Genomic DNA, 25,413 nt, shown 5'->3' with positions numbered 1-25,413 from the left:
GTTATGTCATCTTGAGATCCCAGATTGTAAAGCTGGGAGTGTGTGAGCTGACTGGCTGCTTTACTGGATGATGGTGTTGGATATAATCTTGGAAACAGTAGCACCCTAATAATTTGAGGTTAAATTTCATTATTTGGGGTAATAAAAGCAGATAGGAAGCAGATACAGAGACCTGATCAAACATGCTACATGTTTATTCTGGTCTGTACAGTACAAATTGTACAAAATGGGAATAACTGACTTCATCATCTAAATTTTCTAAATGTGCTTTAAAGGCAGTCCTAAATAGCACACACTTCAAGAATCAAGAAGGTTGAGCTACAGGTGAGCACTGTGAGGTCTGAAACAGTCACAGAACTTGAAAACCTATGAACCAGTATAGCTCTGACCAAGTCAAACATTAGGGTATTGTCCTTCACTTTACCTCCAGTGCATCAGAACAGGTTTTGGAGCACCCAATTTAGATTCTCACCATACATGCTGCCACTCAGCTCCCCTTTCCACCAGGAAAATGCCATCTTGACAAGGTTGATTTGCAGCTATTTGTCCATGATATCCAGACACAGAAGCACCATAGACTTTCCTGAAACAAGGCACAAAGGACCGATGACAGCAGTTGAACATCTCTTGATGTTCACCAGTATTCAGGAACCACCAAAAAGCACAAATTATAGTTTTCCCCAGTGATCATTGTGCAGATGATTTATTTTAATATTTGGGTTTTGGTGAATTTATTAACAAGCTGAGATGAAATACCATGTTCATATGCAAATTCCCTCTGGGCTATGGTGACAGCAGGAGTAGGACATAACATTGTATCATAAGCAAAACCATTATACCATTAAACATCACTCACTAATATAGAGCTGTATGGCTGGAAAACTACGGCTGTCCTTGATGAACTATCCCAAATGTGTTGTGAGATTATTCTGTGACTCTGGCTGCAAAAGCAAATTTTATTGTTTTCCTTAAATCAGAATAAATCATTGGCAGTTGAAAGTGTGAATCAAAAGCTGTGCTAGTGATAGTAATATGTGCCTTAATTAATGCAAACAAAAAGGGAGCTTGTTTCCCTGGCAGTTTAATCTCAACACCTTGGAGTTTTGGTGTCTTTGTTTCTCCTTTCAATATTGCTTAGTGTGAGTGATTTTTAAATTTTTTTTAAATTCTTTCAGCCTATCCAAGTTGTCGTACAGCTACATAGAGAGCGCAACTGCCATGACTATGATGGAAACCTTGTGTATGTCCAAGGCAGTGTCCTCCACCTCCATCTGCTCTTCATTCTGCCTCCACTGGGCTTAAGTAGTCACAGCTGAGGCATGTAGGCACGTCAACCTAATTTCTATACCTGCTTTTGGGTTCCTCCCTGATCTGATCTGCCTTTTTACATTTGTTTTAAGTTAGAATTAATTTCTCCCCTTCTGAAATATAATAATTTTCTACTGAAAATGAATGACAGTTATTGTAAATACATTATGCTTTTCTTAAAGCCCTTTTCTGTCTGTACTATTATACCTCCTGTAATACTACAGGATGCTTCTGAAAATGCTTTTGTCCTAGAAACTGACAATTTGTGTATGAAATGATGAGTTCAGACTGTATGAGCTACTGGCCCCCATCATGATGGCAAGCACTTTTTGAAAACTTATTTGATTAAACCTAAATGAAATTACTAGGGTTTGAGGTTTGATTTTATTTTTTTCTATACTGGGCTGACACCTAAAATATCATTTTATCCCATCCCATTCAACATGCCATTCACCACAAAAAGAAAAGTAACAATATCTGCTACTTGTAGTAAAAGGAAAGGATAAGAAAGTCTTGATTCCACACTGGAAATGGTGCTGTGACCTTTGTGTTATCCAGGGACTGAGGAAGTCAACAGGAGATCCAGGTTCAACTTTCTCCTGCATGACAAAATCTACACTGATCTTACATATCTGAAAGAGTTCCCTAAACACAAAGCTAGAGGATATTCACAACTATTCAACAATAGTTCCAGTCTGTCCTGTTGATGTTTAACCACCAAATCTTTCATCTTTACATGTTGATTGATTTAGGAACATATAACTACTTCTCTTTACTTAAATGAGACCTCTTGCCAGTGTAGTATAAAGACATTCTTCCTTTGACTCACTGAGTATTTATTTTCTCAAACATGAAACGGAGTGCACAAGAAATGTGTAAATGTGTCAGTATCCATGAAGATTCCTGCCATGGAGGGAGGCATTCATTGTCACCATCCTGCCTTTTACTTCTCAAGGACTGTATACGCAATTTTGTGCTTACCCTTCTCTTTTTTTCCTCTCTCAGGAGGACCATCAGAAACAGAGCCACCAAATAGTCATAATGACAGAATTGTTTAGATTAAATAACTTAATCCTTCATCGCTGTAGGTTTCCATGGTTAGTGCTCTGTTTTCATTGTTGGGTTTTATCATATTTTTCATTCTATCTTGGAAGGAATAAAGTGCGAGAGAGATTCAGACTGGATCACAGAGCAATCAAACTGAATGACAAGCAGCGTTGCCTACTTGAGAAGTGCAAAAGGTCTGCTTGGCCATAATTTGAAACAATCTGCCCCTTGAATTTGTGATCATGGCATTCTCATATTCTTCTAAACCCTCAGCAATCAGTCTTGTATGAAATTTCCTTAAAATCCCGTAATTTGGGAAAAAAAATCAGCATTTTGAGTTCTTATTTTTTTTCTTCTCCGTTGACCATCTTGGATATTCTGTGAGCTGCTTATTATTATTACATAAAGGTAGAGGCTGGAAATATTAGTTGTGTTCTTTGTTTTCCATTTTAACAGAAGCTGAATCGTACAGGTTCCCTTAGAGTGAATGACATTATTCACATGACTCTAAGAGATATAGCTTTAAAAAAAGAAAAAGCACTCTATATTACAGGAGTCATGATACCATTGTGTAAGTTACTAATTCTGGTATCCTGCAGTACTTGAAGAATGGAAAGAGAGAGGAGTTAATGATTTTAAAAACTTTTTTGTTCCTTTGTCTTTACCAGAGACTTAGAGACTAAATGCTCCTGGAACTGCTAGTACTGTTCCATATGGGTTTCCAGGCAACTATGGGGAAAGGATGCATATATTATACATTCTGCATTATGCATCAATTATTTAATCAAAAGTTCAAAAGGGCTTGATTTAGCATATTCCCCGCAGACAAATCCTTAGTCTGTAAGTGTTCGCTCACAGCACAATATCCTGAAAATGGGCTCAGATTTTCTTTTTCTTTTAACTGTAAAAGTTTATTAATATGCTTGACAATCATAATAGCTGTTAGAGAGCTGACATATAAACTGTATGTTTGGCATGTTCATTGAGGGACTGCTGTTCAGCCTTTTCTTCAATGTTAGCATGAACTGTACTGTTGTACTGTAAAAGGGTTGTGGTATCTCAGATGTCCCTGAGTATTTACTCATAAAGACAGCCACTGCAAGTCTGTCTCATACATCGTTGAGACAAGAACTACTAGTAGATATTTGCAATTAATTTTAATGTCAAAAAGAGTGAACCAAACAAGGATATCTACCTTAAACTCTTATATTTTCATTTGCTTAAAAATTGATTTTTCAAACATAGCCATGATTCCAAGTGTCTCCTGTTAAAAAGAGGAGTTGCAGAAGGTTGTCAGCTAATATTATTTTGTCCTTTACAGATGAAAATTACTGAATTGGTTTCCTTTGAGTCAGAAGTTGACAGGCACCTGGACTAGGTCACATCCCAAGTATACCTACATGCTGCCCTCTGCTACATGGGTGGCTCAGCCCTGCCCAATTGCAGACAGCCATTGTAATTGAATCATAGCTGAAAATGTCTTCTTACTGACTTCCTGAACTCTGTGAAGACTGCCATTCACTGTGCTATTTCTGATGGCTTTCCTGATGCAAGTTTAAGGTTGGACAGTCTGTTCCATTCCCCACTTATGTTTCTGAACATCTTTTACTGGTAACAGGCCTCAGTCAACTTTGTCTGGCAGCCTTTGGCTTAGTTACTCCAAACCAGAAAGTTTCTTTATCCTAATCACATTGGTCCTCCTAACAGATGCTTCAAACAAAAGAAAATAAATTTCTGTTAACTTAGTAATCTTTTAGACAGTCTAAAAATTGAAAAATATATGAAGACATACTGTTTGACAGAAACAAACCAGTACCTTAGCAATCACAGGATCACTGTATTTTATTGTTCTTCAAGTGAGAGCTTTTTCTTCTTTCACCCTCTTGTTTTCCCCTCAGTCTGTAGCTGCGTTTTTTAGTCTCCCTCATAATTTCCCTGCCCTTTCTTTGTCTTCATGTCATTATCTGTGGCATTTGCTTTATCTCTGATTTCTCTGCAACCCTCATTCTCTTGTCTCTCTTTCCTTTTATCCTCTTGGCTCCAAGAACTTTTCTTCAGGCCACCCTTCTGTTACACTTGAGCCTTTATCCCCTTTCCTTGGGCTGTTCTGATGTGTCCTCTTTGGGTATTTTGCAAGGCCTGCCCTGATATCATGGGAGCACCTCCATAACATGTCAGAGTGCATTAAGCAGAGTAACTTAATGCCAATCCCATGTTGGTCATTCTCTCATTGTTGTTTTTTTTCCTATCATATTTATGTGAAAAGGGGGAGAAAAGTAACGAGTCATCTTTGGAGCAGATATCAGTGAGTTTGGTGATGATGGTCCTTTGTTCCTAAGGGGTTTTGTCTTGAAGCTCTGCATCTCTATTCTGGACTCAAAGCAATAACTCTTGAGGAGTCATGCGTGAGCTCAGTCCATACATGTTTTCTGTAGAGACTAAGGGACGGTTTTTATGTCCTTGCCAAAAATTGTTTCCCTGAGAAGATAAGCTGGACTATTTTGCCCTATCTGTGTATTGTTGAATTGCATTCACAGAATCACAGAATCGTTAAGGTTGGAAAAGACCTCTAAGATCATCGAGTCCAATCTTTGAACAAACACTACCTTGTCAACTAGACCATGGCAGAAAGTGCCATGTCCAGTCATTTCTTGAACCAGGGATGGTTGCTCCCCTGGTCAGACCATTCCAGTGCTTACCAACCCTTTCAGTGAAGAAATTCCTCCTGGTGCTTTGAACTCTTTCTCCATCGCATCTGCTGAGTTGGGAATTTTGCTGATCTTTTTTTTGCCCTGTCCTGGGTTTTACTCTGTCAGTTGGCTCATCTTCATTCCCTTCTCCATAACTTTTACAAATAAGCCCACTGTGGACCCAGCAGGGACACTGTCTGTGGTGAATGTTCTCGACAATTATGGGCTTCTTCAGGGTGAAGACAGCAAATAGTCCCTAGAAGTGAGGTCAGAATGCAGGACTTGACACCATTTTTATTATAATTCTCTCCTTCTGTACTTCCCAAAGAGTGTTTTTTTCCATGCTCATTTGTTTTCATTTACATCAAAAGTCCAGTTTGTGTAACTCTAACAATATAGATCAACTTCATAACACCCAGAATATTTAAAGAGAGGCTTTAGCTTAGCTGTTACATTGTATTTTTACTGCACCTAGTTTTATTTTCTGTAAGTCTTAGTGGAAGATTTGGTGCAGCAAATATCTGGTGTGCTAGGACAAATCGTGAAAATAGAAGATTTTGGCCATAAATATAGTTTCCTGCTTTTATAAATGTGAAGAGGCTACACAATATAATGTCTTCAGTGGGTATTATTATTAATACAGTTCTGGGTCACTGCATACACAATGAACATTCAGCATCATGGCATTGATGTTTGTGATATACAATGGCTTTTCAGAGGCTGTTTTCCTTATTCTGAATCAAGGCATTCCAAATCTGAATTCAGATTAAATTGTATCTGTGATATTGTTGTTGGCTACAGAGGATTTCTAGCAGGGTATTTGGGAGCTGTCTTTGGCCCTTTGCTGAGCAAAGTGTGGGCTAGTTCCACAAGAAGTTCTCTTTTCTTTGGTCCATGTGGATAGACAGATGGATGTCTCCTTTCCTTACTGAAAGAAAATTGAAAGTAACTGTGTTGAACTCATTGACATCATTATGGCACAAAGGAAAGAATGAATCAGTCTCTCAGTGTGTGGTTTTTTTGAGGAGGCTGAACTCAATTTCAGATAAATGAAGTCAACACTAGTATCATACTGCATCTCTTGTAAAGGTCCTGATCTTCCCCAGGTTTAATTTTCCACATCTCATTCATCTATATTTTGCCTTGAAATCTTAGTTTGTCTTAGATTTGCAGGATATGTTTAAGGATTGTATGTGTAAAATAAAGGATGACAGATAAGTGGCTGTGTACATCAAGACTCTTACTCCATCTAGGGGCACTGACAACGTCATTAAAGAGCTTCTGTCACACACAGGAGAAAGGATAGATGTGTGAAACTTCACCTAAATCTCATTTATCTGTCATTTCACATTTTGCAATATTGTTTCCTTTCTCATTGTTGCTGATTGTCAAGCTATGTTTGTATCAACTGGAGCTTTTCTCCTTTCCTTGGCCTATTCCTTATTTCCTCGAGAGATGTGAAGTTTTAGTGCATGATATTGTAAGGGGAGACACTGCAATTGCCTTCTGATTACTGAGCAAATCAGCAGGGAAGTGGAAAACCAACCCACTATTCCAGAAGACATTGCTTTGAATATGAGTAATGTCAGGAGAGTAAATGTGGAAAGATTGTGTGAACACAAAGCCAGAGTTTAGTCAAATATTCTTTACGCTTTCTCTGAATGGGATGCTGTCTACTCAAATGAAATTGATACGGAAAATATGGATATTCCAGATACTAGGTTCTGTCTCTCCTTATCTCAAAGCTGATTACAGCTCATATCCCTAAAGATTTGGGGCAAATAATCGTGTTGCTTTCAAATATGAAAGCTCGAATCTATGGCAGTAATTAGCAACTCCATTACCAATCTCAGCAAAAGGTTAAATAAGATCAGAGTCTGAACTGTCCTTATGACTTCAGTCATGAGATGCTTTTTCACCAAAGTCCTGCATGTCACATGAATGTCCTACTTCATAGCAATGCTCTCACTGTGAACAGCTGAAGTTGATACTGGGATTTTGGCCCAGAAACCCTCTGAATTGAAGCAAACTCTTCAGAAGAGAGAAGCGTGTGCTGACTGTCTTTAGTATGTTTCTTCTGCTTGGGGTTGCAAATCAGTCAGTTTACCAAAGCATTATGTTCAGCTTAAGTATTTCTCTAATTATTTTTAATAGATGAAAATGTTATGGGTCAAATGCAGTCCATGTTACATAAGAACATTTTTTAATTAATAGAATAAGGATCAGGTTAAGAATTTGCATATATGTAAAATATTGCATCTTTTATGTTCAGGAAAGTGCATGATTCATCTTTCATTAGTATTCCGTATCTTGTGTTGCTGTTTACAGTCTTGCCAACCCTAAATGATTTTAAAAGTAATAATACAGAAGATGAAATAACCATGGATCAAACTTTGAAAAACAAGAGATGTGCCAAGGAGGATTTTTGTTTCCACACAGTTCTAAATGTATAATAGATGCTCATTCTTTTTCATTGACCTTTGTGATATGACTTAAAGGTTGATAATGTAATCTCAACTTGTTTTCTATAGCCATCAGGTAAGAAATTGTTGTAAAGAACTGTTAAATCACATATTCTTTTGTCATCACAAGGTATTTTTTAAAGAAAACAGCAGTTAATATGGGACTGGGGATAGTACCCTGTATCCTTAAGCTGTTAACTAACACTGCTTCAAAATTAATGAAAAATGTAAATAACCCAATTTGTTAACATTTGCAATCACGCTGCACTTGCTTTTGGCTGCTAATGGTGTCAAAGCAAGCTGAAGGCCTCTTGTGACATGGGAAATGTTTTAGGGGGGATAGAGAGAGCTGGCAGCAGTTGTATCAGAGAGAAAAAAAGATGTAGTCTTAGTCAGACTTGGCATTTGAAGAAATATACTTCTGGAGGAGATTTTATCACTGTAATAAGGCCATTCAACATGAAGACATTCTGCCCTTTCCATCTCATGGGATTAGCATTGTTTGCCTGTCACACGTGACCTGTTTGGGACATCCACACAGCCACATCTCCGCACCCATAGGCTTAGTTCAACTCAGTACAGAGACAAGGCCGTTTTCTGGAGACAGCAGTGGAAATGCACAGCTTTGATTCGTGTTTGCTCACTTGACACTGTGCCAGTAGAGTTAAAATGTTGGAGCAAATGTGGCTGCATTTACTAAAATATACCCAGTAGTGCCATCCTGTGGTTGGGACTGCGGCTGCCAGAAGGCTTTTGCACCATGTCCCGCCTGTTCTCTGAAAGCTGATCTGTCTTGGGTACTTACACAACATCTGAGTTGTGCCAGCATCTAAAATTATGTTTTCCTTCTCATATATTCAGTAATTTTTGAACTTCTAGTTTAATCTCCTAAGTAGGAGGGCTGAAATGTGGCTTTTTATTTTCTCTCTGGTAACATTTTTTGGAAGTCTCCATAATTCAGTTTTTCTATTCAGTTTCAGATTAACCAGATCTCTAGAAAAGAAAACTTTGAATATCAACTCCAGATACGGTATCACCCAGCCTCAGAGATATTTTTTGCCACCTCTTGGGAGTACAGAAGCTTTTTCCTAGTATTTGGTTTGCTGTAATATAGTACCGAGAGTTATATTTCATTAAAAAATTGAATTGCTGTAATTTTAAGAATTGACAGAAGAACTCAAATGTAAGGCACATTGACCTAATTTTAAGAGAAATGAGAAAGCTGTTGTGTATCATACATATTTATTAACCAAGTCTTGTTACCTCGTGTCCTCTTTAGCTAATGGAAAGCTGACACTTGCAAAACCCTTTTGAAGGAATTATTAAGTCAGATTAAGACCTGATCCCACAATGCCTCAAATAAAGCCTTTCTTATTCAAATAGTTTTATAGTGGGATAGTAAGAATAATAGAGACACCTAAGCTAGGAATACCCTTGTCTTTTGGGGAAGGGGCAGATATAAAGTTTCTGGCTCTTGAATACATGTAGCAACAGGTCTGCTATTTGCACACTGGTCTTTAATGCATAAGTATGTTTAACTCTTAAAATAAGAACATTATGTGTAATCAATGGATTTAAGCCATGTGACTTCTTAGCAACAATGCAGTGTTTTAATTCTTTCCTGGTTGTCGTCAAAATAGTAAGAAGCTTAGAGTTAGATTTTTTTAATTATTTCATTTTATTTATGTCCTACTTCATTCATCATTTCAAATAAATTATTTCAAAGCATGTTTAAAAAAAGGAGACACTTTGCCAGCATCTGAGTGACAAGTAAATGACAACAGTTTCCCAGGCCACTGCTCCCTTTTTCAGAATTGACTGTCATTAGTGCTGCTCCTTGGGGAGACTGATGGCTTCTTCTGCCACCCACAAGAGCCCTTCAGGCTTAGGTTAAATATAGGTGAGACAAGATGGGCAGGAGAAGAGGAGAAAGAACTGTTATTCTAAATTAAATTAATGTCAAAGAGAAAATTTTTACTGGAGATATTTACACACTCTTACACCTTGGTACTGTATTAAAAGTAAAAAGACCAGATTTCAGTGTATTGTTAACCTAATGATTATTCCTCATTAGTAGTACTTGGCTAAAGTGCTGTAGTGATCAGAATCTCAGAAGGTTTTAGAATAACTCTTTTTGCCTTCTGGGCAAATGTAGGTAAAGGATAATAGGATGCAAGCCCAGATATGCAGACAGAAGAACTTTGAAAACTTTTCCCCAAAATTTTCAGTGCCTCAGTTGTACGTATCGTGTCCTGCAGATTTCCAAACACCCAACAGCCGGGTTTGGCACCCACACTAGTTCAGAAGATAGGTGTTCCCGTTGGCAGGTGTGAATGTTTAGTTCCTTATCCAGGCACTCCTCAGCCCTGGGATGGGCAGGTAGAAGTAGATAGCGTTACTCAAGCTTCCTGCTGAGCCGGGGCACACCACACACCTGTGCACTCTCACAGCACAAGTAAAAAGATGAGGAGAAGGAATGCATGCAGCTGACAGATGACTAAATGAAACCATGACTTCCCTCTCAGATCCCTTGGCCTTCACAGGAAAGCTTGAGGGAATATCTGAGTACACAGAGTGCTGTGAAGGCACTTCTTTGTGATACTTCTTTCTGTAAACCTCACACAAAACCTCTTGAGGATGTGGAGGACTCTTTCTCAAGCATTCAAGGGACCTCAGGGCAGGTTCTTTTTTTTGGTTTTGTTTATTTGTTTATTACATGGGTTAGAAAAGGACCTTGGAGCACAGCTTACTTGAGCAATGATTTTAGAGAAAAGTCAATGTTATGGGGCGACACTGATTCCTCTCCAGGAAGAGTTATTATATGTTTTTGCAGTGTAGCTTCATGATTGGACAAGGACATCACAGACTCACTCAGATTGACAGGGACTTCTGGGGAGAGCAGGATCAGCTACAGCAGATTGCTCAGGGTTGTGTCCAGTTTGGATTTGATTATCTTCAAGAATGGAGACTCCACAGCCTTTGTGGGCAACATGTCACAGTGTTTGACAATCCTCATGGGGAAAATATTTTTCTTATGTTTAAATGCTTTCCTGTATTTTAATTTGTGCTCATTTCCTTCTGTCATTCCGCTATTCTTTCCCTGAGAAGAGCGTGCCTCCATGTTCTTTACTTCCTTGCACTGGATCATAGAATAATAGAATGTCTTGTGTTGGAAGGGACCTTAAAGATCATCAAGTTCCAACCTCACTGCTATAGGCAGGGATACCTTCCACTAGACCAGGTTTCTCAAATCCCCATCCAACCTGACCTTGCCCACTTCCAGGAATGGGGGATCCACAGCTTCTCTGGGCAACCTGTTCCAGTGCCTCACGACCCTCACAGTAAAGAATTTCTTCCTCATATCTAATCTAAACCTACTCTCAGTTTGAAGCCATTCCCTCTTGTCCTATCACTACATACCTTTGTAAAAAGTCCCTCTCCAGCTCTCTTGCAGGCTTTCTTCAGGTACCGGAATACCGCAGCTAGCTCGCCACAAAACCTTGTCTTCTCCAGGCAGAACAATCCCAATTCTTTTAGCCTTTCCTCATAGGAAAGGTGCTCCATCCCTCTAATCATCTTGGTGACCAGGTGTCTATATATACTTGTAAAGTCCTCCTGAGCCTTCTGTCCTGTAGGCTGAAGAGTCCCGGCTCTCTCAGCCTCCCCCCATGACAGTTGCTCCAGTCCCTTCATTGTCTTCGCTGTCACCAAGGCTGAGTACAGGGGAAGGGTACCTCTCTCTTCCTGCTGGCAGCACACTGCCCAGTGCAGCTCAGGAGAATGTTGGCTGCCGTTGCTGTAAAGGCATATTGCCAGCCAGCACCCAGCCTGTATTGGTACAAGGGGTTATTCCTTTCCACGTTCAGGACTTTATATTTCCATTTGTTGTACTTCATGAAATTCCTTTTTGCCTGTTACTCTAGCCTGTTGAGGTCCCTCTGAATGATAGCCCAGCCCTCTGGTGTATCAGTCACTCTTCCCAGTTTTTTATTGCCTGCAGCCTTGCTGAGGGTACACTGTCCCATCGTTCAGATCATTAATGAAGATATTAAACAGTTTGTACTCAGTATCATGCCTGGGGGTATACCACCTAGTGACTGGCCTCTCTACAGAATTTGGTGCCACCGATCACAAGATTTTCAGCTAATGTTTGCAGACAGTTTTCAGTCCACTTCACTGTCCCCTTACGCAGTCCACACTTAGCAGTTTGCCGGAGAGGCTGTTATGGGATGCACTGTTGTAAGCCTTGCTAAAGCCAGAATAAAGAACATCCATTACTTTTTCTTGTCCCTTGAGCTAGTCACATCATTGGGGAAGGCAAAGAGCTTGTTCACACGATTTCTCTGTCATAAATCCATGTTGACAGCTTCTGATCATCTTCTTGACCTTAATATGCTCCGAAATGGCTTCCAGGAGGATTCACTCCATCCGTTTTTCAGGGACTGAGGTGAGGTTTTATTTCACTGGATACCTCTTTCTTTTCTTGGAAATGAGGTGACAGCTGCTTTCTCATAGCCCTCAGGAACCTCCCCCAGTTGCCACAACCTTTCAAAGACAATCGAGTACTTACATTGACATCAACCAGCTCCCTCAGCACTTGTGGGTGCATTACCCATCAGGCCCCATGGACTTGATCATGCCAGCCTTTTTAAACATCGCTTAACTGGTTCCTCCTTCACCAAGGCTGTCCTCCTTGCTCCAGACTGTTCCACTTGTTGCAGGGGCCTTTATCCTGAAGATGAGACTTACCAGTAAGCCTTGCAAAATTCCATTTCAGATGTGCAGTCTTTGAAAAGACTTGGATTTCTTAGCGAAGAGCTAAATGTTGTATATGGTTGCTTTTGGTTATCAATATACCATCCTCTTACAGCCTTCCATACCATTGTATGCACATCTTTAAAAAATAATGCATTTTGGGATCAAAATAACATGTCAGTAAATGTTCTGAATATTTTGTTGATTTTTTCTTTAAGCTTGAATCTACAAAATGCAATCACTGCATCTACAAAACCTAGAAATCAAGTGAAATAGCAAGAAGATGCAATAAAATACACTTTTACATTCATACATTCAAATATATGCTAACAAGCCCGAAGTCCACTAATCTTGCTTTTGGAAAAAGTGGTGACCAGCCCAAGAGCTGTTGATGGCCTGCAGAGTGTTTGGAAGTGGCCCAGCACACACCAACATGTTGGATCGGCTGCCTAGCGGGTGTCCAGCTGTGCTAGAAGTCACTGGGCTGTATGAACAGTGCCTGGCAGCAGCAGTGGGCAACGGACGTAGATGAGAAGCCTGAGAGAGATGGGAGCAGGAATAGGAACGTCCAGGACATTTCCAGGTAGAGACTGAGCAAAGGTTCAGATATTTGGGCCATGAGTAGCCTGCCTGTGCCAGACTCTGTAGAGTGACAGCTGTCACCAGATGTACCCAGCCAAAGAGTACCTCATTTTAGCCCTGAGCAGAAGCACCACCCTGGTACATTTCATGTCATTTGGCACCAGAGAGAGCAAAAGATTGCAATCCATCATAACTGGCACATTGACCTGCATGGTTGTGGGATGTGCAGATAAAGCTTTCAGTGATCATGCTATAGCTGACTGATTTGAGGCGCAGCTTTGCCACAAAGAGGTGTAGCCAAGGAAAAACATGCCTCGGGCAGTCCTCCATTACCTGCCTGGCAGCAGCACAGAGAGAGCGAAACAGAAAGCATGAGTGACTTCCCAGGGCTTCTCAGCAATGACGATGACAAATGGCTCCAATACCCTGATTTGTGATGGGTTCATAGATTCTAATCAAAAAAAAGAAGAATTGTATAACGTATTTTATAATATTTTTAGGATTGTTAGACAAGGAAGCATAAATCTTTCCCTTTTAATGAAATCCACCTGAAATACCTGACATACAGTCAAGTGCCATTGATTTCAAATGACAGTACTAGTATGCTTAAATTCAAGCACGTCTGTAAGAGCTTTGCTGGGCTAAAATCTTCATGAAATGCATACCAACATTTTGGAAATAATTTAAATTAGTGCTTCTTTAAAAGTTGTTCCTGTATCCACCAAAAAAAGGAAAATCTATCAAGGAGGAATTCTGTCCTAACTATCACTTGGACATGTTTAATCTAGATTTAGTTAGACCTACTGTATATTAAGTAAATTTGAATTGATTATTAAAGCCCTAATTTAGATAGCTTCTGGTGTTTGGTTAAATGTAATCTCCTCTTCCATGTTCATTTAGTAATAAATGGAGAGATAACGTTGTAGAGTTCATGGTTCAGGTGGAATACAAAGAATGAAGTAGAACAGATGAGGATTTTTGTACAAGTAGATCCATTTAATGGTAAGAAAGCTTAAGCACACAGACTGGGGGTTTTTTGGTTTCTTTGTTTGGTTGGTTGGTTTGTTTTTTGGTTTGGGTTTTTTTTTCTACTACTTAGAAGATAAACTTCCAGTACAGTTTTCTTTTTATGCTTACTTAGGGCAACATCGTTTCTTGACAACTGATGTTTAAAGTAATCTTCCTCCTTTGAGATTAGTGATATATCCAAGATTATCTGTATCTCATAGCCTTTCCATAATTTTAAATAGACTGCATGATGGAGAGAAAAATTCATTCCCTGCATAAATAACTTTTCATTTCTGTGCTATGAGTTGAAAAAAAACAGTGTAGTCCATCTCTTCTCTCTCATTTTGTCTATTAAGATATTATCTACCAAAAAGAAAATTACTTACTGCAAATAAATCAAAGTTCCTAGTTACAATAAATTAAAAATACATTGGTTTCCTACTAATGAAGAGACTAAAAAGTGCCTGAAGAAAAGAGGGAGGATCAAGATCAATAAAATTGATGTGTTTATAGTAAGCAATGTAAGATCGTGTTAAATTCTGCTTTCTCCAAATGTGTCCAGGGTACACCTATTCCACAAATTAACCTGTTAACAGAGTTGCAGGTGGTAGAATTCTGCACTATAACTAATTGCTTGTTTTCGTCATCAAAATAGTAGAAAGTAATAGGAAAAGATGTTCTGAATGCAAATAAAGGCAGAAAGGCAGGATGTAAAACTTGAAGAGTATCTGAAAACTTTTTAGTTTGAAGAAAATATAAAACTCCTTTCAAACTGAGCCACACATTTTCATCCACCCTTTCATCTCCCTGCAGGGAGAGACTGATCAGTTCAGTCTCAATGTGCTGGCAACAGGCACTCTCCAAATGTTGTTTTAACATCTGAAGAAGTTCACTGAAGGAAATAACATTTGTTATTTGCAGTGTATTTTCATGCATTAATCTTAATTGTCTTCATTTCCGTCAGGTTTTCTTCAAAGTGTATGGTTTTTTGGTAACAATTGCTGTGGAGTGAATGGCAGCCATCTGTGTGTGCGACACACACTTCTGTCCAGACACTGAACTTTATTTACATTCACTAATTTCAGTCTGTTGCTGAACCTGCTCAAATATAAAACCTTCTGTGACAGTGTTTATATACTACTTAACGTCATTGAAGTTAGCAGACAATGTTCGCCGTAGAAGATCTAATAACAGTGATCTTTAGCTTAACTGTGACTTTAGAAATCACTTAACAGAAAATCTAAAAGGAAACGTAGTTTAGCAATTGCTTGTGGAAATTGTCTACATTTTTTTCCAACATCAGGCAATCGAGTGAGATCTACACCTGCATAGCTGTGCTGTTTACAGAGTGCAAGGCCTTTCTGAAGGCTCCGTGAAGATTGGCTGGGCTGCATGATTTTTGATTGCCTTATACCACACAGGTACCAGATACAAGCAGCTTTTACTCCTACTGCCTATCTGCTGGCACTGAAGGAACAGCTGACAGATTTCTCTAGTTTTACAGATCCCCTTCAGAAAGGACATCTTTCTCATGCTGAGGCATAATTCGCTTTTCAGAGGGAAATGTGGGCAAGGCAACAAAAGCAGTAACAGCAATGAGAAGTTAAAAACAAATTTGTGGAGTTTTACTATGTTGAGGGAATTTAAGGCAGATTTTAGGAGATAGAAAGCTCTCCTACTTCTGTGTGCTGATTTGTTATGCTGCAAACTCTTCATCATCTTAGGATCATAGTAGTATGTAAAAATCAGATTTGGGTTTTGTTACACTACGTGTTGTGCAAAGTAAGAAGATATGTCTTCTTCAGTGAGATTAAAACATTCTCAGGGATGGATAAATAAATAAATGAGCATAGCAGGTATTATGGAAAATGGGTAGAAGAGAAGATGAGGAATGCAAGCTTTTGCAAAGTTTACAGGGTTAACATTCTGTTATTACATTGAAAAGAATACAGATACGACATTAGCTGTAGGCATAAATTTCTATTAGTAGAAATGAGTGGAGCATGCAGGGTCCTGTGTTTTACTCTGTCTTTTGCCAATGTTAATTGTGTGATCTGGCAGCATGATATAATATGTAAGAGTTTGCTTACTGTGTGAGTAAACTTAAAAAAAACAGAATTCAAGGTAGTAGGGAACTGCACCTGGATGTAATCTGCACAAGGTCAAGCAGTGCAGTGTAAAAGGTAGTGACTATGACAGAATCTGGTAGCTGTTCATACAGATTGAAGTATTTATTATTCATATTTTATATAAAACCTGAATTATTCTGTGTCATGTAGTAGTCAGACTAGAAAAGACATCTTTTCTTAATGTTTAAAGAGGAAGGTGTGTTAACTTTACCAGCTCCGAGGTTACATGTCTTATGTAAACTTGTTGCTTTAGACTTTGTCGGTGAAGAAATATGGGCAGCTTCAAAGCTCTGTTCATCCCACCTGTCTCCCAACAGATGCTTTAAGGTGCTTTTCTCTTTCATTTAGATGAGAGGGAGCCTTGATCACCAGCAGACAGCAGACACCTAATTTTTTACATTTAATCTAGGTGTGTGAATTCTTATTTGTAACAACTGACTTAACTAAAGGTCAAAGACTTCAGTCCTCTGTACAGCAGTCTAACAAACTCTCCTTGTGATTTTGAGCTAGACGTTTCATCAGATACTTTCAGAATTAGTAGTTCCTGTTAAATGCCTGGCTCGTGTCCATCCTTCATTTCTTCCTCCAGGAAGTATTGGTTTCCAGCCTCTGTAGAGAGATTTAAAATTAACTAATAAAATGCAAAATAAAATAGTGCAGTAGGATTGTTGTTTATTCAGCTTCAAGTGGAACCAAGTAAAATTATTTATAGTACAAATACACAGCAGTTTCTTGAAACTAATATTTTATGGCGGGTAGGGGACTGTTACAGCTGTGTAATTTCCAATAAGTCATTTTCTTAGTCTTGTGCCCTACCTTTCTGGCATACCAATGAACATCAGGAGGGCTTGTGAGGCTTTCAGGTTAGAGCTAACACTAAAAGCAGTAATTTTCTCTCAGATGTTTACACTGATGTTATTAGTCCCACGTCTGCTAGCCTCTGGACATTTTCCTTCCCAGGACCATCATCAAAACTAACTCTGGATATGACTGCATGATGAAAAATATAATATCAGTAGGAAAAAAAAGTCAATAAAAAAACCCACATTAAAATCTGACAGCTACATAGTATCAATACTAGATCATGTGAGTAATAAGACACCAACCCCCCATTTCAGCCTCATTCATTGTTACCAGTTCTTTCACTCCATATTCTCTTACTCAAGAGTTTTCCAGTACTAGCCTGTAGCAATTAAAGTTATATTAGTGCATGAAATTCTCACTGTTAGGGAGTCTGAATGTCTGGTTCATCCTCCCTGAACATCGTTTTAGGGATGCTAGGGAAACCATTGCAGTTTCCAATGACTACAGAAGTAAACATGTATGATCAAAACAGTTCCTCCACACATCAGCAGAGACTGCCTGAAAGGTATCCCAACAGCTCTGATGACATGATTTGTTACCCTTTAAATTCCCCTTTTCCATTCCCATGCTTTTTTCTGCTAACCTGCTCTTGCACTCACAGATAAACAGCCTGTCCCTGTTTATACTTTTCCCACCAGCTCTAATGTTGCTGATTTTACATCCTTATTCAGTATTTATGATAAGGTTCCCCTAGTAATTTCTGCCTTGGTCAGCAGTGCTAGTACCCCTGTTTGCACTGCTTCTCAGGTTACTCTCTTGATAGTGTAGTTTCAAGTCAAGATGAGCCATCTGCATACGGCATCACTCTTCTTTTTGCTATTTGTTATGCCTAGTAATTTCTCGCAGCGTTATCGTGTTAATTTAGCAATAGTTCAGGTGTCACAGAATCACAGAATCATTAGGGTTGTAATGGACCTCTGGAGATCATCCAGTACAACCCCCTGCCAAGGCAGGGTCACCTAGAGCAGGTGACACACAAACACATCCAGGTGGGTTTGGAATGTTTCCAGAGAAGAGTCTGGAGATGTCTCCACGCCCTCCCTGGGTTTGACAGTTTACACCCATACCCTGGTGAAACTGCTGGTGGAAGCATCTTTTCCTTCATCTTCTAGGTCTGATTTACCAGGAACAGCCCTCATGGCCAGTGACAGCTAGACCTCAAGGGAAACATCACGCTTCATCTTCTGCTTTCTGCCTGCTTCTTGATAAGCCATGAAATACACGCACATGGTCCAGCCTGTTGCTGCATCTTCTGGCATGTTGCTCTGTATTTCTTGGGTTTTCCTTGACTACCTTACAGTGTGGGATGCTCGTTAACCCTTCTCACCTGGACCAGATAATGGCCTGCTTTCTGGTGACTTCCTCCGTTCTCTGCCTTGTCTGGCCTCTGAACCATGTGGAGAAGCTGCCCAGAAAGGGTCAGTTATTATGTTCAGGCTCTCTTCCTGGAGATCAATCACCTCCCATTTGTCCAAATGGCATTTGTGGCAACTTGACAGTGGAAACTGATTAAATGGGAATAGGAATGACTGCATTAAAAGAATCTTGAGTCCTATGCCAGATTTTCTATGGGGAAGTTGCTCTTCAGCAGCTGGAAAACAAAAAGGAAGAGTTCAGAGAGTTTGTGTACTCCACCCGCCCAGCTTAATTCAGGATGATACACTGAAGGCAACCTGTCAGCCTACAAGGTTGCCTATAAAAGTTTCCTTTTAATACAAAGATAAAATAAATGTTTTGGTGTCACAATGGAACTGCACCTTTCAGGTTTTCCTGGTTATTTGCTAGGGAAGAGCAAGAAGAAGTGGCAAAGTGCCTTGTCTAGTCCCTAGTTGCTGCTGCTGTACCACTCATCTGTATGATGTGTCTTCCTCCTGGGGTTTACACATGCACTGGCAGGGTTAAGAGGTTATTTTTTCCCAAGGCAAAAGAAGGGAAACCCAATCATAAGGCATAATTCGAGCTTAAGTAAAATGACTGTGTCTGATTTCATTATCTATGTACTATCAGCTTACATTTCCCTGCCATCAGACCATCATGTCATATTGCAGTCTGAGACAGCACCTGCAAACCAATCAAGTGAAAATGTAATGAGTATTAGAATTACATTTCTCTATCCAGAAAAGAAATGGATCTCCTTCCACATACAGAGGATTCTTGATACATCATAAGACATATCACCATGCTGAGTAATGAGAACTATGCAGTAGTTTCTCTGGTGAAAAAAAAAAAAAGAGAATTTGCAACCTAAACCTCATGATTTGTTTCTTACTGACACTTTAGTAGGACAGTAGGTAATACTTAAGATTAAAAAAAGGGATGAATCTTTGAGTTCAGGTTTGAAGTAAATCCAATTTTTGAATGAATGTAGGGGTTTTTTTATTTTTGGCAAGGTTCACCACTGCTGGAAGTGCCAATCTGAGGCAAGCCAATTATGCTGCCACAATAACAGTGCTATGCAAACAAAATTTCTGTTTGGGTAAAACACAAAGGGTGAGCAGAAATTGTCCTTTAAGCTGTCCTTGTAGGTAAAAACAGCTCCCATCAAATTCAGCTTAGATTGGGACTTTAAAGAGAGAGATTTAACAAATCAATTGGCGAGTATATTTGGAAGACACAAGATATGATTTTGGGGTCACTTCATTACATGTTATTTGTTTAAATGTAGCTAGTCTACCTTGACTCAATTGGAATTCTGTTTCTGTAAAATATTTTGCTTTCCGTACAAATTGCTGAAAAGAATTTTCAAAATATCGCTATATGATAAGCACTTTGTATTCGTAGGATCTTCTGAAAAGCCCATCTGCTATGCAAATTAATATCTAAGAGTAATTTCTGAATAGGGATTCATAAAGGCATGGTTCAAAAAGACAATTAGCATATGTTTACCTTCCAGCGATTTGTGTATAATATAGACTTTTACTTGAATACTTTATACAATGGGGAATGATTTCCTGAGCTGAGGTTGTACTCATTACAACTAGTAATATCAATATATTGTTTGCTTATTAACAGATTCTGTTTGCTCATTCCTTCACCAAATTTCAGCGCTGGAAAATAAATTAATTTGCTTAAGTATTCATGAAGCATGTTGTGCATGGTTGTGTTATTCCCACCCTGTGGGAGGAGGTGACTTTTTTTCTCTATTGCTTTCGAGAGCACATGTCCCGGCTGAGTCTTTCTGTCCTGTCCCGTAGTGCACCTGGTGGACATCTGGAATGTGATAGAAGCCTTGCGGGAAAATGCACTGAACAACCTGGACCCCAACATCGAACTGAACGTGGCCCGCCTGGAGGCTGTGATTTCAACTATCTTCTACCAGCTCAACAAACGGATGCCAACTACTCACCAGATCAATGTAGAGCAATCCATCAGCTTACTGCTCAACTTCTTGCTAGCGGCCTTTGATCCGTAAGTCTGCCTTCCTTCCCTCCTCTCCCAGCTGGTGAAAGGATTTTACTTACTCTGGAAATATCTTTGGAAAACAATTGAACAAGCTCAATTCTGACCCAAATAACAAGCATGTGAATAGTGCTTACTAGGGAGACAACCTAAATAAAGGACCTCTGCTTTCCTTTCTGTCAAGCCAAATTCAGCACAACTGTGTTTTCATCCAGCTACTCAGACTTGTTCCAGTTTATATCAAAGAAGAATTATCTACAGAAACAAATTTACAGGCACTTCTAATTTGCCTTGTTATTTATTGACACACCAGTGGCTGACACCACTGCAATGCCTCTGCAGCAGTGCCATGGGTTAATAGCTCATTATTTTGAAAGAGCTCATTTCCCTGCAAATTCTTACAGCTGTAAGCAATTTTTTTTTCCTGGCTCATGCCAGTGCAGCATGATTTTGAGACCAGGACAGAAATAGGACTAAAGACCTGGAGGTGATGAAATTCATGTTGTTTATTGCTGCATGGGAGTCATGTTACAAAAAGAGGAGGTTTGAGATAGAGCGAGCCACTTACCTTAACTAGTATGCTGCATATACCTATTACAGTTTCTGAATACATAGTTGGCAACCTGTACTGCAATATTTGCAGTCCTCAAAACTGAATTGTTGGAGAACAGTGGTTAAGTCTGACAGATGCAGATTTGTTGCTTTATGGCTTGTATTTTGAAAATTCACCAGCAGAAAACACTGGCCATGACACATTAAAATGAGGATGCTGCCCCTCTTCCTCTTTCCAGTGCTCTCACTTGATGCCCTGGTACTGGGTGTCATTGAGCACCTTTCGGTGCCAGACCAGCTGGTGGCTCAGTCACCATGGCAACAGGGAGAAAAAGTAGATGTTCCACATGAGAAGGCTGCACTCAACCTCTCCTCTGCCCCCTCTGAGGGGAAGAAAAGAAGGCAATACATTGTGAAACCATAGCCTTCAGGAATATTTTTTTCCCCTCAAGGGCAATAAAAGAAGGAACAGACATTTTAATTCCTACCACTGTGGCTGTGACAAGAATACTAAGGGATGCTGAAAATAGCCAGATGTATTCATTGCTGCATGCCACAAGCAGACTGCTTCCTGGCTGATGAACACAGGGTAAGACCCAGGACTGTGGAAGCAAGGCCTGTGATAATGTGCTTGTTTTGTAGCTCGCTGTAAAGGAGTAAAGATCTCAGCTAGACAATATGGCTGCTTGCAGCAAAATGGAGAAGAGGAATTTAATCCTCTGTAGGGAATCAGAGAATGTTCTTAAAGGGGTAAGGTTTTTGCTTTCCCTGAAAACATCCCGTGTTCATGATCTGTTTATGGGCTTCAATCAGGCCCTCACAGGAGTGAGGAGTCTGTGACCCTCACTCCATTTGTCAAGCAGCATCTCAGTCTGTCTTACTGCTTCTGAGTGAAGTGCATAGGATACACTTCCCAGAAGGGCATAGACACCCAAGGAACCCCTAGGAAGAGGCTTCCAACTCTGGGGTCAGAGATAGGGACTAGCTGCCTATCACCCCATTTTAAATACACCAAACATCTGGGATAAGACTCAAGTGCAGTCTGAAATATCTAAGTTCAGGCTTCATGGACATATGTGTCAGCTAGGTCTCCCTGGACTGTAATGGGAGTTTGAACATCTGTCTATACTGTCACAAGTACAGACATACCAGTTAAGCATCTGATCCTCAATATGTGCCCTACCCTTTAGTATGGTTCATATTATTGAAGTTTTGGGTTGGATGTTAGTTTAGCAATTGCAGGGGTAGTTTGCTTTTGGAAGAATTTGTAACGGGAAAGCTAGAAATTCTTGTTTTCCCTTAGGAAGCCTGCAAAGTGCCTTCTCAAGAGGGATAGATTTTTCTTCCGCTTCTGCAGTCCAGAGGGGTTTGCAGAGAGAGCTGTGTTATCTCTCTTTCTCCTGTGCTGGAGAGAAATAGCCCTAAAAGACATGTACAGAGGCCTTGGGAAGGCAGGGGAGAAACAGAGAGGATAAAGAGGCCCTGAGAGGATGGGAACTTGCCTTTTTCTCCCTGGGGCCCAGTGTGTAAACCACACTGTTAGGTATTTTGTTTCTCGTGTTCTGGCCTTCTAAATAAACTTTTTCAATTCTTTCCACTGCTTTGGCATTTCTGGGGATACCTGTGTATCTTACTTTACAGCAACCACTGGTAGTCCAGATTTCCTGCTTGCTTGGAAACGGAGTGAGGGAGGTGGCTCTACATCCTACAGGGATGGTGTGAGAGCTGCTGGAATCTAACCAGAGCTGATGTCTCTGCTTCCTATGTTGCTCCTGTCCCTCCCCTCCAGTGCAGCACAAAGGTCATTTTCTGCTGAAGGCTACAAGTTGTTGGAAGGAGGAGCAGGGTCTTTTCCTGTGGTCTCATGCTCAGGGAGAAGCAATGCTTTGCATGCCATCCAGAGAGACTCAGCAGGCTGGAGACGTGGACCCATGGGAATCTCAAGAGGTTTAACAAGACCAAGTGCAAGGTGCTGCACCTGGTTTGGGGCAACCCCCTATATCAATACAGGCTGGGGGATGAACAGATCAAGAGCAGTCCAGAGGAGAAGGACTTGGGGGTGCTGGTGGATGAGAGGCTGGACACAAGCTGGTAATGTGCGCTCACAGCCCAGATACCCTGGGCTGCATCAAAAGCAATGTGGCCAGCAGGTCAAGGGAGGTGATTCTGGCCCTCTACTCCTCTCTCCTGAGACACCACCTTGTGTACTGCATCCAGCTCTGGGGTCCCCAGCACAGGAAGGACAGACATAGACCTGTTGGAACAAGTTCAGAGGAGGGCCATCAAGTTGATCAGAGGGGTGGAGCACCAGGGGTTTGTTCAGCCTGGAGAAGAGAGACCTTCAAGGTGACCTGTTTGCAGCCTTCCACTACCTGAAGGGAGTCTACAAGAAAGATGGAGAGAGATTTTTTAGAAGGGCATGTAGTGATAGGACATGAGGGAATGTGTTCAAACTTGAAGAGGGTAGGTCTAGACCTAAGAGGCTAAGATATCAGGAAGAACTTCTACGCTATGAGGGTGGCAAGATACTGGAACAGGTTGTCCAGAGAGGTTGTGGATGCCCCATCCCTGGAAGTGTTCAAGGCCAGGCTGGATGTGGCTTTGAGCAGCCTGGTCTACTGTAAGGTATTCCTGTCCACGTCAAGAGGGTTGGTTCTAGATGTTCTCTAAGGTGTTCCAACCCAAGCTGTTTAATGTTTCTATGATATAGAAAGAACAGAGGTGGAGCTGTGGGCAGGATGAAGTGTTCTTACTCTCCCCTCATTTATAGAAACTGGAAAGTTAATTTAAATCATCTGCAGTCTTCTCTGATGAAAGAAGATGGTTTATTAGGTCCATGAATCATACTGAAATAACAAGAGCCATTCTTAAAACAAACCAGTTTTCTTTTATCTGGGTTCACTCATTGGTTTCTTAGCCTTGTGTTTTAAGGAAACAACTGGCCTGCAGAGATGCTACTTGAATTTCTAGGTGACTACTGAGGAATTATTTTTCATATTGATTAAGGAATGTTTATAGGATCACATTTGATGCTATGAATACAGACAACAATGGAAAAAAAACCCCAAACCCTAAAATACCCAGAACAGCTTTCTAAGAGCAAAACAGTAGACCAAGACCAAATAGGTCTTCAGAGTAAATGAGAAGGCTGTTCTAAGTGATCATGGGTAGGTTTGGTGTTTGTGGCCACACAGGGCAATGGCGGCTCCTACTGTGCTGTGTCTGCGATATATGGAAGAACCAAAAGAGACAAGTTATTTCACATTTTAAATAACCCTACAACTGTCTCTTTTTTTTAGTTCTAGTTAATATATATGTTGCTCTGTGTGTATTGTGCTAGCTGAAAATTCTCCAAGCTTTAAACAGAGCTTCTTTGTTTCTAGCCCACTGAAAACCTAGCAGGTTTCTCTGCCCTCTGGCAAGGACTCTTTCCCTAGGCCTGCAACACAGATGTCTTCTCAGGAGCTAAAACTTGGCTAGAAAAACGTAAAAGGAACAACAGTGCAGTGCAATGGCATGTGTGCCAACTTGGCCACTGCTTGTGGTGAGCTTACATCCCATTTTTTTTTAAGATCTTTTCATGGTGTTGGGGATTCATTAAGCCTACAGATAATTATATTTCTCTGCTGCTCAACCCTGAAGGGAGGAAAAGTGGGGGAAAATTATAGAGTATAAAATTTCACATGACACTGAGTGTGATGTTCCTTCATGCTACTAAAAGTAAATTAAGGTGCAACCTTATAAAACTGCAAGTCAATAAATTCAAAATTCAAAGAGATACTTCTGCAATTAATTTATCATGAATGTGTGAGAGTCAGCATCATGTGGTAGATGACCCTGACAGACCAAAACTGATGAGCAGAATGAGGTGGTCAGACTTGAAAAAATCTGGAGAGAAGCTTGCCTGATATATGTTTTTAATTGCATGTTAAAATTGGGCAGTAGCTTTTGCTTCAAGGCCTAAGGTGATTAAGTGGATTTATGAAATAATAACACATTTCCTTCCCTGGCATGCCAGGTACTATAAAAAGTTGACAAGTTCAAACCTCTTTGAAAAATTTGTCCCAGGTTGGTGTCAAAGCCTAGGCAGCTAGGTGGAATGCCAGCCTTATTCAATCGAGTCATTCCCTAAAAGACTATCTTTAAACAGACTGTGAAATAGTCTGTACTAGATCATCTCCAACTATTCCTGCTGCAATGTTATTACTGATAGGAAAATAGCTGAATTTTTTCTGTTCCTTGACATACTTGTCCTGTGAATGGAGTTGTGGGCTCTGGGCTGTGAAACAGACTCAGTCTGGCTGGGGGAGCTTGACTTCTACATAGAAAAGAGGAAATAGTCATGCCCATGTTTAATCAAATGCACATTTGAATAGTACTGATTTCAATATATAAAGATGTTTGGTATCTGTTTTGGAAATATAACTTCTTGCTCATCCATCTATTCAGAGCAGTGAATTGTTTAATTCCCTCTCTTCTCCACCTTTGCTACTCATTGAAAGCCACAGAGGCCAGCTAGCTTTTACAAAGGAAGTCCAGGAAAAAAAAAATTAATTTCAGAGATTTGGTCATTATGCATTTTGCTCTCCTACATGAAAAAAAATTTGCTTGATTTCA

The 25,413-nt window shown here is 40.1% G+C and overlaps 1 protein-coding gene across 10 annotated transcripts in view; it reads left to right on the top strand.

The window, feature by feature from the left end:
- DTNA (dystrobrevin alpha) overlaps window positions 1-25,413 on the top strand; it is a 229,422-nt gene that overhangs the window by 138,944 nt on the left and 65,065 nt on the right. For all 10 annotated transcript variants that reach the window (XM_017831626.1, XM_017831644.1, XM_017831698.1 and 7 more), the window contains one exon: window positions 20,040-20,253. In XM_017831626.1, coding sequence (XP_017687115.1) covers window positions 20,040-20,253 — 214 coding nt within the window. The remainder of the gene's footprint in view (window positions 1-20,039; window positions 20,254-25,413) is intronic.

The sequence above is a fragment of the Lepidothrix coronata genome, unplaced genomic scaffold (assembly GCF_001604755.1).
Source record: "Lepidothrix coronata isolate B3197 unplaced genomic scaffold, Lepidothrix_coronata-1.0 Scaffold6, whole genome shotgun sequence".
NCBI classification, from domain to species: Eukaryota; Metazoa; Chordata; class Aves; order Passeriformes; family Pipridae; genus Lepidothrix; species Lepidothrix coronata.
Note: the sequence above shows the minus strand (reverse complement) of the source record. Positions and strands in the feature narration are given on the sequence as shown.